Source organism: Pundamilia nyererei, unplaced genomic scaffold, assembly GCF_000239375.1.
Source record: "Pundamilia nyererei isolate P.nyererei 1_Seehausen unplaced genomic scaffold, PunNye1.0 scaffold00104, whole genome shotgun sequence".
NCBI classification, from domain to species: Eukaryota; Metazoa; Chordata; class Actinopteri; order Cichliformes; family Cichlidae; genus Pundamilia; species Pundamilia nyererei.
This window is the reverse complement of record NW_005187505.1, coordinates 391,261-406,167: the sequence shown is the minus strand read 5'-3', so window position 1 is coordinate 406,167 and position 14,907 is coordinate 391,261. Positions and strand designations below refer to the sequence as shown.

The 14,907-nt window shown below is 40.2% G+C and overlaps 1 protein-coding gene across 1 annotated transcript in view; it reads right to left on the bottom strand.

Moving 5' to 3' along the window:
* Positions 1-14,907, bottom strand: part of lhfpl3 (LHFPL tetraspan subfamily member 3) — a 61,031-nt gene that overhangs the window by 4,820 nt on the left and 41,304 nt on the right. Inside the window, exons 2-3 of the mRNA XM_005740806.1 lie at positions 5,221-5,451; positions 3,200-3,257 (exon numbers count right to left, since the gene is read on the bottom strand). Coding sequence (XP_005740863.1) covers positions 3,235-3,257; positions 5,221-5,451 — 254 coding nt within the window. The 3' untranslated portion in view covers positions 3,200-3,234. The remainder of the gene's footprint in view (positions 1-3,199; positions 3,258-5,220; positions 5,452-14,907) is intronic.

Here is a 14,907-nt window from a genome sequence, read left to right as displayed (position 1 = left end):
CATCTGACAAGGATGCCTCCTGGGCGCCTCCTGGGTGAGGTGTTCCGGGCATGTCCCACTGGGAGGAGGCCCCGGGGCAGACCCAGGACACGCTGGAGAGATTATATCTCTTGGCTGGCCTGGGAACTCCTTGGTGTTCCCCCAGATAAGCTGAAGGAGGAGGTGGCTGGGGAGAGGGAGGTCTGGGCTTCTCTGCTTAGGCTGCTGCCCCCGTGACCCGGCCCCAGATAAAGCGGATGAAGATGGATGGATGGATGGAAGTCAAAATCTTTTCCTAACATAAGATTTGAATTGTAAAAATTTGATTCTTTTTGGCCTTTGAATATTTTAAGGACTCATTTTGCAGTATTTATTTAGACCCTTCATACTTAGATCAATTTTTTGGGGGGGGCAAAAAATACCTCAGAAATTGCAACAAACTGTAATCTGTATGTTATTTTTATCTTTATATAAATGCATAATATGCAGTTTAGACTGTATGCACACATAAAGATACTCAGGTAAATGCCCCATGTTACATACTAAGGTTTAAAGAGCTTCATAAACTTATTACAAGACTTATTCTTATACGAAAGAACTGACAGACTGATTATTTTCAACTGTTTTCTTTCATCTCTATTTTACAGATTTTATGCATGCTTCACATTTTGGTTTAAATAGAAGCTGACGTGACATTGTTAAAACACGCACCATTTCTCATCGTTTCTCTATTGACTTAGATTACTAAATGTGGCTTAACTCACAGTTAGTGTGGCCGTATAGTGGTATGATAAAAAGCACCTGTGCTCGCCTGCAGTCTGAGAGCGTTGCCTGAGTTTAATTGCTGATTGTCTGCACCTGACAAGGGGTGGATAACAGCATGCCTGAGGTTGGCAAACTCTGGTGTCCTGGATTTAATGTTAATATTTGGCTCATATGCTGCAACATAAAATGGAGACAGACACCAGCATTTTTAGAAATGTTATTTTATGAGTCGAAAAAAAAGTTGATTTTTTAAGGTTTTTATAGATAAACACTATAATATACAGTCCTGTACAAAGTCTTGAGTTGCCTCAAAATTGTTGTAATTTTTTAAAAAGTGGTTCTGAGCAATAGTTCTCCAAGCTTTCTGAAGGGCTTTCAAAGTTTTCAGTCCAGTGATTGTACCTGACCATTTTCAGTGGAAAGTCTTTTTTTTGTTGTTGGTTGAAACACTCAGCCTCTACTTATAAAGAATGAAGAAGCTTCTTCAGTTCAGAACTGAAGAAGCTCAGAACTGAAGAAGCTTCTTGGATGAGAGGTGAAAGGTGTTCACTAAACTTGAAGAAGTCCAGTTGTTTTCTTTCCAAGCTCCATATGCATACCAGGATAGAAAAACACACACAATGAAACACTTATTGGCCTCCCCAGAACCCAGACCTACATTGCTGAAGCAGTGTGGGATTATCTGGACAGAAAACAGAAGAAAGGGCAGCCAACATTCCAACAAGCGCTTTGAGTGTCCTTCATAAAGCTTCGAGAGCTACTTGAAGAAATTACAAGAAAGCATGGCTTCAGCCTGCGTTGAAGAAAAAAGGCAGTAACACCAAATATTGACTTTCAAGCTCATTAGAGTTGTACAAACTCCACTTTTGCCTTATATACTCAGTTTCCATGCATGCACATTGTTCAATAAGTTGCTGTAGAACCTAAAGAAGTGACGGGTTGCTCACAATACTGCACATTTCTGAATGGATATATGAGAGGTATACGCCCCATCATCTTATTCAATTAAGAGTGCAAGCTGGGGCACTCTTAACCTAACCAATGCCTATCTTTGAACTCTGTAAGGAAGCTAGAGTACCCATGGGTATGGCCCCAATTGACCAGTAGATTCAAACCAAGGACTTTCTCTATGTGAGGAAACAAAGCTAACTGTCTCACTGTGCTGCCCCAGCAGGAGACATATCGGGGCTAAATACAGGTCAGGCAAGTGTCTGGGCATGCTCCTGATCCAGAAAGACCTTCCATGATCTGGCGCTGTGGGTGTGGGCACAGTCATGGGTAAGGGTTTGCCACAAGAATGGCAGAAGTACAGTTTGAAGTGCCTCATCTCAGCACCTCTATCCAATCAAATTTCCACCAAGAACAGTCAGCTCAGAGATGGTGCTCTCATGGATGTACAAGGCTTCAGCAAGAGCCGATGACAGAGTCGTGTACACTGTTCTTTTAGTGCTCTGACACTAAAAGAACAGTGGCCTGGTATCGACAGGTATCAAATACAGCACACTGAATCAGTTCTGAGTTGTACAAGTGAGTTCATTTGTGCTCGTTAAGCAAAATTATCAATCCCATCACTGACTAAAACCAATACACCAGAACCGAAAACTACTCAGATAATCTGTTTGGGTGTTCTAAGAGATTAAAGTTAGATACTGAGTGTACTATATTTCAAATTACTACATATGAGAAGCCAGCATCAGGCATGCCGTTATCCACACCTTAGACAATCAGCAGTTAAACACCAAAAACACTAAACGCTCTCACACTATTACTGTAAGGTAAGTCGGGGTTGCAGATTGGGGTAATGCGAGAGTTTGAACATAACGTGACAGACTGTCAAAAATATATTATTGCTTTATTATTAATAGATTATCATTTCTTATTGCTTGTGGCAACGGTGGTGGTGGTGGTTGTAGCTTAAAAAGTAAGACTGCTACCTTTCATGAGCTGTGGCCACTGTTTGCACTTCAATCAACTGCTTTAAACTTTCAGCTGCTTTAAACTTTAAAGCGGCCGATCGAGGAGATTGAGGTGTCTTTAAAGTTTAAAGGCACAGTCAACAGGCGAACTGACTCATGAGGCGAGAGGGACCACAGCCAGAAAATGAAGTCAGTAAATTAACTGAGTAATACAGCAACACATCTGCTGTTTCTAGACAGCTTTCTAACATTAGCCAGTACAGGCTCAAAAAACCCCAAGTTTATTGACTAATTTTATTACTCAGGAATCCAGGTATTGATTTGTAAGAGAGGCAGAATGCTTTAAAATTCATAGTCTCACTTTAATTGCCACGAAAACCTTTATTTCACCTCAATCAGTAAATTAGGCTTTTAGGTTTTAGTGGGCTTAAGAAGGAGAAAAAAAGGTGGGATAAAATGTTTTTGTAATGAGGAAAGACATTATTATTTTTATTTGAATGTTTAGAGATTGTTCTTGTGCTCTACAATGACACACTTACCTGTGTGTGTGTTGCTGCAATGGCATCAGCAGACGTTATATGGCGTTATTACCGCTCTCTGTGGGGGTGGAAGAAGAAAGGGATGTGAGTGGAAAGTATGAAGAAGTTGTCATAACCAGCAGGCGGCAGTATTGCATAACATTCCTGCCCCTACAGAATCAAACATCATACAATTAGCCAACCTCCCCCTCCTCTGATTTCCTCAGGTTTCAAACTTGGACAGGTGTCACAATCTATCCTCCTGAGTGACAGGATAAGAAAAACATCCCATTTACACTTCATCTGCTGTTTGATGAATCCCCCATTTTCACTTTGGGGATCATATTTCATCTACATTTGCCTCTCTCCCTCTCTCATTGTCCTCCTCGCCTCATTATCCCTCTCCCTCTGTCTTGTCCTCACTCTCCGGTCTCTAGGTTGATAATGGCTTCTTCCTCTCAGTCACTTTGCTTATATGAGCTAACAGGCAACTGTGTCCCGGCTGATAGGGTGGCTGTGATTCATTTAGACAGGCTGGCAGCAAGCTGTGTAAACAGCCATTAGTAATTCATGACTCTGTCCAGCATCCCCAGGCTTCAATTAACCCTTGCTATTGGTGCATTCTTCCATTCAGTTGCCCGTCTTTCTCTTTCTGCCCATCTCCGATTGCTTTTCATCTCTGTCCTCCTTCATCTGCATTCCTGCCTCCTTCCAGCCTCCTCGCGGTTTTAAATCATCCTCTTTGGGTTCGAGCGTAGTTGTCATTGAGCCCAGTCAAAGAAAGAAAAATCTCACTGGTAACAGGAGCAAACAAAACCAGCCGAGCAGGTGGTGTATAACGTCCCGTCTAATGTATGCAAATTAAGAGCTCGTGCATGTGAAATCATGCAAGCAAATAAAAGGCATTTTCTTTATTTAAAGCTGCTGCTGGGATGTGGGGAAACATGATGTCTTTGATGTGAGAAGAAAGGCCAGTTAAGCAGAAAGACACAGCAAAAGAAGTGAGGACTGAAGTCATAGGTTTAATGTCTCCAGGCTTGACAAAACAAACAAAATGCTTTGACTTCACCTGAGACTTTGAATACTTATGAAACATCCCCCAGGCCAGAAGTGGAATAAAATCTTGGTGGGACCTGCTGCTTATTCTCTTAGTCCAGCAGTCAAATTGATTTTTTAATAAGTTCAGTAGCACCTCTTTTGTTTTTCTTTGAAAACAGCCCGGATCTCATTTCAGGTATAATTGCACTGCAGCCGTTATTTGTTTGCTGTATACCCAACTGCCTCAATTACTATAAAATGGGTTTGGAAAGTAATAAAGATATTTATTTATTTATTCTTAGAAATTGCATTTGCAATGACGACACAAATCTGACGAACAACGGGTAATGACTTTCTGCAGGGCTTAGATGTTCAATCACAGGAAAACTTTTCCAGCTTATTTTTGAGCAGGTTGTATAAGTGTGCCTAACAACAAGTGTTTTGATGTGATTGACTGATTCATCTGAACCGAATTACCAGCAGGCTCATATTATCAGCCAATATTACCGATTTGTCAATTTATTGGCCTCTGCATTTATATGAAAATGTAAAAAATAAAGAGACAGGAGAAACACCCTTTAACCACGTTAGGAGTGTTGATGTTGCATAGTTTATCCACCAGAGGGCACTTTGCAGCTTCCCTGTTTGAATCATTTATTTGAATAAATAACTACACATAGCAAATATTAGAGAAATTTGATTGTGTTTTTGTTTGTCTGAAAGAAAATGTAATCGGCTGACATACTGGAATGTTGGTTTTGGTATTGGTATACACATCGATATCAGTCTTAAAAATTCTACCATACCATAGGTATATATATAATTTATATTGTTAAACCTCTCTGCACCCCTTATCGTCTTTGCAGACACTTCAGGTGTTGCCTAGGCTTAATTGCTAATTGACCACACCTGGTGAGGTGCAGATAATGTAATTTCTTGAAATATTACCATAAAACACCATAAAAACTGCCCCAAAGAGGAAGCGTGTGCAGGTGTCTTCTTACTGTCTCCTAGCAGCTCCTCAGACATCAGACTGTCCTGGCGGTTTCCTAAGACGAAGGCCAGAAAGGAGAGGATGAGAGCATCCAGGATGCCCATGATGGCCAGGATGTAGGCCCAGCGCACCGAGCAGGCGCCTAGTGTGTACTTATCCGTCTGTTCGCCACACATCCTTTTCACCTCGTCGCTGTCCCAGCCATCTGGGTAGATCATGCAGCCCAGAATCAGACACGTACCTGGAGCAGGAGGACACAGTGACAGACAAGTGATATTAGATGTCAGTGTTACACATTGCTGTGTAGTAATACATGTTATTCAGTGTACACTGTGGTCTGGGGAGGTGATGTAGGGCTTTATGCACATTTTAACCTTTAGGTATAGTAAATAAGCTGCATAAACTGACCTTTAAGATGGGAAATTCAACCAGGATGTCACACTTTGATTTATAATTGGTCAAATTATGAATGTCACTGACTACAATTAAAGTAAAACACAGAGCACACACATTCACTTATTGTGCATTCCATGATTTCCAATCAAGTCTGCTTTGAGAAAAAACTCGCTAAACTCCACCACCTTTGTTAAGGAAGAAAATAAACAGCCAAAAAACATATTGGAACAAAATTCCTCTTTAACAATGTGAGAGACTGATAAAGTCACACAGAAACGATCACTTCCAGTTATTGATGCTAAAGGTGGATCTACAGGCTGGTGTACTTAACTGTGACTTTTTTTTTTCCGAAGGTAACCTAAATAGCTGACAAAGCTACTTTGCACAGAAAGGAAGAGGCAGTCACAAAGTGCCTTACAGGATAAAATAAGATACAACAATACAACTGGAAACAAATCCCACAACTTGGAGGCCACATCTCAAAAACACAATCTTCTTTTGTCGTTAACCTGGACTGAAGTACCTCTAAGAAGCATCGATCAGCTCACTTCATACACCCCGTAGTTAGGTATGGATGTAGGCATTTACTAATTTAGGGAAGCATCTGACCATGAAGAGCTCTGAGAGTGAAAAACCTTAAACCTAATGAGGAGCTGGTGTCAACAGGACAGAATTGGTGTGACATGGGAGGTTTTAGATGACCTGGTGAGCAGTCTCATCTGTAAGCGATCCAGGGATGATTTGCTCAGGCAGAGTAAGAATGAATTCCAGAAAGTTCTGTTTTTCTTCTATATTTAAGGACAGGTAATTGTCTGCCATCGAATTCTTTATCCAATCTTAATGCAGTCATCAAGGACAGAAATGTGGCTGCATTCTGGTATCGCATCCTCTCCTCAGCCAGTGTGGGCCTTAAGTCTGCCAGTTTATGGTGGACATTCAACTTCAACTTTGTCTATGACCTCACTAGCCTGTAGTTTAGCTTAAAGTCTCTGTGTCACACACAGTTAAGTCCAGCAGCTATTATTTTTTTAACAAAGCGTTTAATGTGAAAGCATTTTGCTATGCAATTGTTCTCAAATATGTCTTATGGGTGTTCTCAGCATTTAAAAAAGGATAACTCACATTCATTTTGGATTAAAGTGGACTGCCTACAAGAATTTGGCATATACGAGTCCTCATGGTGCATTTCTGCATGACAGTGATGCCTTCATGAGCAAATGATAGGACTGGGTGACCGAAGAATGATTATTATTATATATATATTTATATCCCACAGCAATGTGCTGTTGAAAAAGGCTTCATTCCAAGAGCCATCAGCTCTCATCAGGTTGACAGATGAGAATTTTTAAGCCAATGACATTTACATTTGTTTACTTTTTATGTTGTTCTTCTTCCTGTTTGTTGAGCTGAAGAAGAATTCACAATGAATATTTATTCCAGACGCATCCTCTGGAGTGCAGAGTCACCAAACAAAGTTGGTGAAGGAGGCACGAAGATGCCAGCACATGTCACACGGCACCATGTGGCGACTCGGGCTGCCTTCATTAGCCGTCTGCTTGCACGGCTGACGTTGACACAGCGAGCTGTTACAGAGTAGAGTCATCTAACAACACTTGGAGTTGTTTTCACAATCGCACGCTCGCACTCACTCTCACACTCGCACTCACAGTCGGTTGAGGCAGCGAAGTCAACGGTGAGGCTGTGAGGTCTGTAGTAATTGTGACACTGCTGCCAAAAGCTAAGTCAGAGGATCTGGGAGGGTTTGTGTGTGCATGCTTATGCTCATTTGTGTCTCATGGAGAGACAGTTTGGCCTTTTCGGAAAGGCACAAAACCTTCACGAGTAGATTTTTTTATGATGAATGATGAATTTTAATTCCTGTGCAGTTAGGCTGGCAGTCGTAGGGTTTTTCATCATTAAAGAAAACTTTTTTAAAAAGGCTGTCATTTGGGTTGAATCTGACCTTTGGTGGGCTGCATTTAGCACACTGCTGGGCTAAAGATAAAGGGGCAATCCACTGATTTTTATCTATAATTTAGCAGCCTAAGGCAGACGTATCTATGGCTTTAAATATCCCTGATCGTCACTAAAATTTTAAGTGTGAGCCAGTTTTAACGACGGAACTTTAAAAGAAAGGATTAATTGAAATTGTGGTCTGCAATTTTGCACTTTTGTCATCCATTCCTATATTTTCTACCAATGTATCCATATATTTAAATGACTTTAATAATATATTGATTGAATTCCCTTTAGTCCACCTATCAATTGTCCTAACAGCCTAGCCAACAAGCATTGTGGGGGGGCTGAAGTCTATCCCAGCTGACATTTGGCAAGAGGCAGGCTATGTATATATCTATCTATCCATCACGGGGATAATAGGAAGACACAGATAACTGCTGTCACTCAAATCCACACCTACTGCCAATTTAGAATCGCCAATTATCCTAACATTCATGTCTCTGCACTGGGGGAGGAAGCTGGAAAGAACCCATGCAGGCACAGGCAGCCACCCAGAACCTTCTTGATATGAACTACATCCACTGCACACCCCAAATCCACATTACTTTATTTCAAATTTATGCTGAAGCCCTCCCTTTAGGGTAATGTGTATAACATAACACACAAAAACATGTTGAAGCGGGTTTGTTCTCCTTGTGTCTGCAGGGATTTACTAATGAAGTCCAGGAACATGCACGTTAGGTTAATTGGTGCCTGTAAATTGGTGCTGATGTGAGAGTGTGTGATTGTGTGTCTCTCTGTGGTAACTAGTCCAGAGTGTGTCCTGCCTATCGCCATATGACTGCTGGGATAAGCTCCCCCTATCAGATAAGAGGTTAAAAAAGATGGGTGGATGGTCTTTGGTATAAATATTTTATCATGAAGCTTCAGTGAAGAATTGGGACAGGCTGACAGAGATGATACAGTCCTGTCAGTGTATATTTATTGAAACATTTCAAACTAAATCAAAAAGAGGAAACTATGCCCAGGGGATGATATGAAGGAGCAGATATATTTACGATTTATGATGTTTAGTTATAGGAGTCCAAAGGGGGAAATAAATGCTACAGAAATTAAAATGAGTTAAGGACTAGCAACAAAGCATTTGATTGTTTTACAAAAGAAGGCTCTGGATGAAAAAAACCATTCTGGTCATCTGGGGCCTGTCTGTGTTTACTTTGCATGTTCTCCCAGTAACTGCATGGCTTCTCCTCCCACAGTCCAAACACAGGCTTGTAAGGTTAACTGGTTGCTCACTTTGGCATTTCATTAAGAGAAAAACAAACAACAACAACATAAAAATACATTCACAGAGTCACTTATGTGCAGCTGTGCTTGCACAGTAAGATCCATTAAATTTACATTTAAAAGACCACTGCAAAATACTTTCTAATTAATAAACTTATGCACTGGGTCACCTTTACAGGGCACATAACAAGCTACTTTAAACCACACAGTTAACCTTAATGTAAAATTCTAAACACATTTTGTTTATAATTTTCTTTCTTATCCTGTCAAGATGACTCCACACTGCTTTGAGGTCCGGGCTCTGGGGAGGCCAGTCCATGACTGATGCGTTCCACTGTGTGTTTTCCTATCCAGGTGTGCTTTTACTGCACTGGCAGTGTGTTTGGGATCACTGTCATGCTGAAAAATGAAGCTGTTGTTTCAGATGCTTTCCAGATGGTACTGAATGATTTCATTTTGATTTCTCTTCCCTTACTTAATATTGGGTTTTTGACAGCGACCCTTCCACTGAGACCATTTCTGCTGAGGCTTCAGGGATCAGTAGATGATTGGCTGAAAGGACAGATGCCTGTGTCTGGATTTTTTCCTGTTTCTCAAGGACACGACTTTCCGCTAATGTTCATCTGCTGTAGACAGTTTTTTAAGCATGTCACTTCTTCTTTTGTTCTCCAGTTATCCACTTTCCTCAGTTTTTTAAAGGCATATATGCCAATTTTCCAGCCAATAGCTCTTTGGGATATTTGGAAACAAAATACAAAGAAATAATGGGTGACTCAAGACTTTTGCACAGGAAAAATGGATTCAGATTTTCGTTTCTCATCCAGCAGTTCCACATGTTTTCCTGTGATTTTAACAGACTGCTTCCTTAATTGCTTTCTTTTTGTCACGGTGTGCAGATTGCAGATTTTGTCGTTATCTCAGCTGAACTGCAGGAAGAATTAAGAAGTGATCCAACAAATAAAAAGAGGAAGAAAAAACAAGATGACGCTTCAAAACAAAAGACAGCACATGGCTTCCGCATGCTTTTCTCATCCTAGCATCAGGGTCTTGTAAGGGATATTGTTTCTAATGTGAAAGCATTATGCCATTCACTGTCCTCACAAACACAGATGCCTAAACTTGTGTGAGTGTATGCACCAAGTTAGGACACTAATGTGAGCTTGCAGTAGCTTAAAAAGATGGATGATCTCTTGAAATGTCAGAGACTCATGCCTCTCAATCCTGCTCCTTTCCCTTCATCATCTCTAAGCAGTGAACATGAGAAGTTGATGGTACAGTAGTGACATGTGTAGTCTTTGTTATTCAGAGATGAACTACACAACCAGCCTTCCTCCTCACAACAGCAACAGGCTACCGTAATGATAACCAGTATTGATGTAAAAGCACTCTAATCCATTTGTAATGCCTACAATTCCCAGGAGGCAATGAGGGTATTGACTTCCCCCGCTGCCTTCCTGAGTTTGGAGATCAATTTCCTCAGTGTCAGGGAATTAAAGCAGCGTTGTGTTTGTTGGCAATTCATTTCTTTATATTATCTGTATTAGACGCAGCACAAACACAGGAACCTCAGAGTTCTGTCTTTTTCTGCAGGGTGGTTATAAAGCATTCATTAGGTATTTTTTCCTAATGAGCTTCCACTCATTTGGCGTCCGATCGCATTCACTAATATATTCCCCACTCGGCTTGTGATCGTGTCAACACAGAGTTCAGCACGTCATCCAAACAAAGACAGAAAGACAAAGATTCGAATGTGTAAAGAGTGAAATTCACAAGAAAACATTTCATGTTTTTTCTACTGAGGGTGAAAAGGAGATATTTTAAGTATTTCTTTATTTTGACATGCTCAAAGCAGTGTTTGTCATGATCCAGGAGAGAGGATGCAAGAACAAACAAAATGAGGGAACAAAAAAAGCTTTAATTTGTTAGCCAAAAAAGCAAAATAATACACAAAAGTCAAAAGGAGGGTAACAAAACCAGCAAATTCCAAAACAGAAACAGGAGAAACACCTGCAGCTTTTCTATGTCCTTCTCCCTTTAACCCAAACATCAATCTCAATGTGTCACATTGAAGGTTGTCTCAATACCTCTGGAGGACAGTGGAGGCTGGCCTTAAATCGAGGATACACAGGTGTGTCCTTTACCGAGGTGTTTTTACCTTTGCTGGGCTGAATGGGATCTTTTGCAGGTTTACATCTTGGACTCATTTTAAACAGAGACATGTTGGCTTTAAATTCTGATCATCACCAAAATGTTACGCAAAAGGCAGCTGAACAGCTGACAGCTTTAAAAGAGAGGAAGTTTAAAAGAGAGGAAGCTGTAGGATACATAATGTTGGATGATTGAGCCCTGCTAGGGGCTGCAAGTCAAAATATCTTGATGCAACAGTTTTGCCATTCATCCGTAATCTGTCTCTTGCAGGTTTCCAGACATTTGAGTAATGCAGTACCCCTCCACAGTTATATGCTGACAGAAATCTGCCACCCTGCAGAGAGTACTTCTACACATTTCCTGCCAGTATATCTGACCATTTAACTGAAGGCTCAGAGGCAAGGATGTCTCACTTTATTACCATTTTATTGCTTTGATTCCTCTCTTCTGCCTCTTGCGCAACCTTGATTCCTCCCCTCACGTCCTAGTCCCTAGTCCATGGCAAAAGCTCCGTCTAAAAAGACATCAGCTCATCATTCATTTGTCTTAAAGTGAAGTTGGGGAAAAGGTTGTGCAAAGAGACAAATGATAAAGCAGAACATTAGGCACAAACACAGGCGATATTTGAGGCGGGGCAGTAATTCACAGAGAAAGGAAGGCAGAGGAAAAGCAATCACCATGATACAACAAGATATCTGCATGGGGAGGCATGGTTGGATAGTCAATACTAATTCTCCAAATACTAAAGACAAGTAGTTAAGTGCTTCCTTTATTATTTCATTTAGCGGAAAATACGCTGAATTGTACATACAAATTTACAGTGATGTCCTTCCCTATCCTCCCATTTTGCTCAATCCTATATTTATTGACTTGTTTGTTTGTTTGTTTTTCAAATTACTCATAAAATTACTTTATTAGCTTTTATTTATGCATGAGGATTATGTGCATGTGAATTAGGGTTTCTTGTTTTTTATTTTTTGAAAGTAAAACCAAAGTAATGGTTACTTTATCAGTGATTTTTTTTTTCCGTTGTACTTGCTTGGTTTGGCTTTTTTGTCTTAATAAATAGATTTCAAATAAAATAAAATCTGCTTCTTGTCAAAGTGTTGGCATGCATTCATATAAGCTCTCTAAATCAAGATTATGAGCTATATTAATTAATCAAAGTATGTTTAAAGTTCATTTTACTTCACTTTGCTTCAGTACTGGTCACAGTAATCCTAAACAAGTTGCAGTTTAGGATCTCTCTCCAGCAGAGGAATCAAAATAAAATAGGATTTATTTAATTTTAATAGGATCTGTACTCATTGTTCTTCAGCAAAGAAAACACAAGAACACAGGACTGTGACAGCAGTTTTGTTTTTTCAAGTGAAAAACAACTTGAATACAAAAATCAAACCAAGAACGCGATCGCTGAAGAGACCCAAACAAAATGTCCAAAATCACCTCTCAACTCAAAAAGAGCTTTCTACAAACAGCATTTTAGGAAATAGTTGCTGAAACTCAAACCTTTCACCATGTCCTCACCACTACATTAGTGATTACTTCTTCTTATTTATATCAGAGGATTTGGTACAGTGAACAGTCTCCTGTGTAAACAACCTGCTCCTGTAGGCTTTCTGCTGTAATATTAATAGAATAAGATGAAGCGCACGCCATCTCAACGGCAAGCCTTAAATCTCCCACAGAGCCAAATACAGGAGATCAAAGAGACACCGGGTTTGTCTTCCTGACTCTCATCTGAAAGCCTGGAGATATGCAGTGTTGTTCCAGGCTCCAGCCTCTGGTAGACAGAGGTTTGATGCCACAAAAGTCAACATATATCTGAACTAAAGTCAAATACACACGGTTCAGTCTTTGCACGAGGGTACTAAAGAATTAGAATGTATGTCCCTCTTTACCTCACTAACTGATCGCACTGCTTTCCTGTTAGACGCCATCTTTAATAGTAAATACTGTTTTTTCCTGCTTTCAAACATGTTCTGAATCTGAGCTTCAGATAATGTGTAACTTCTGTCTTCTGCTGTTATCTCCAAAGCTGGAAACGCTCAGACAAACATTGTTTTTTTTTCCTTTTATCCCCAAAACTGTCTAAAAAAGAAGGCTGCGAGCAATCGTTCATCTTCATGCCACGCAGCTACAACAATCCTACAGATGGCATGCAGCTAAAACAGTAAAAACATGCAGCAACAACAGGGTCAGCCTCTTCATCTCCTGTTTGATAAAGCCCCCTCATCTCAGCCGCAGAGGAGAAAGTAGCTGCCTGCACACAATCGCTGTCATGAATAATGAAAAATATTATGAAATCCTCCACAGAGGACTCGTGTCAGCTCAGTTTGAGTCTTCAAATGAGTGATGTTTTGAAACGGCGCAGACTAAAAGCTGACTGTGACATTTATATTGGCAGAAAGCAGCTGAGGGATCCAGGTTTTAAAGTCTCCTGATGTTTGAGGTCGACTTACGAAAAAATTAAATAAATAATAATAAAACAAATCGAGCAGTTCAGAAATGTTCCAAACAAGGTTCTTAACTGAAGGCCTCATTCAGAATGGCAGCACTCGCTGCAGGGGATGAGGAGTAATGAGCTAAATTTCACATTGGACTCCTGAGAGCAACTCTCCACCACGGAGAGGAGATGAGCTCGATTACTCTCATTCCTCTCTGGTCACTCTGGAGACTTTACGCCTGTTTGGTCAAGACAGAATGAAAGAGATTGAATTCACAGACAGATTAATTTTGCTTTTTCATACATATTGCAATGGTAATTTCATGTTTTACTGTGCTAGCAATGCAGAAATCCACTGAAGCAAAGTGGAATTAACCCTGTGAAGCCTGGCACATCAAATAATGGGCAGATAACATGGCAACAACACTGCTAAAAGAAAAAAATGAGTCATCTTATCAGGGTTAGAGACTCACTTCTTCAGAGTAGTATCTAGAGACCAGATGATACCCGATGATCTCTCTATAAATAACCTTTTGTAATATTCAAATGGTGCTCTAGAACATCTTAAGCAGCCGTGCACGATAAATAATATACTTAAATGGAGAATTGTCCTTAGTCAACCTTCTTCCTCTCTTTTCGTCTTCTTCTCTCTTGCAGATTTTCTTTCTCTTAACATAAACAAATCATTTTTTGGTCTCAAATTTCAGATATAAAGTATTTATGACTCAAAGAAGAGAAACTTTTTTAAACACTTTATTTCACCTGAAGAAATGATTTTTTTTTAAAAAATCCCTGTGAAATATTTCTGATATATATGATCACAGGTTTAATTAAATGATCAGAGCACTGACTTTATAACTGTAGCATTATGAAACATAATCATGAAAAATACCTGTAGTTTTATATTAGATACAATGTTATGACATGAGAATATCTGGAAAGACTGATCTTATATTAAATTACTTATAATCTTACCTAAAAATGGCAGATCAGACAGCATGAAAGCAGGAAGTGGTGCCCCCACAAAGCCACCCTCAGACATGTGTTTATCCTCACCTCCTTTACTTTCCTGCTTTCCAGCACTATATTCCTGCTAATTTGTGCAACAACAAAAAAAATCCAACCAAACAACTGGACAAAATGGATAAGTTACTCCACCAGCTGACTGCAGGGGCTCATTCAGTTGCCCCCAGGCTGCGGTCTTACTTGTGGTTCTCAGGAGTTTGTCAAAGTATAATAGTAGGGAGAACCTTCAGCTTTCAGGCTCCTCTCCTCTGGAACCAGCTCCCAGTTTGGATTCGGGAGGAGAAACCCTCTCTACTTTTAAGGTTAGGCTTTACACTTTCATTTTTGATATAGCATATAGTTATAGCTGGATCAGGTGATTCTGCATTTCTTCTCTACCCTCCTCTTTTCACTAGTGTTGTAATACAGCGGTCCCCAACCCCCGGGCCTCGGACC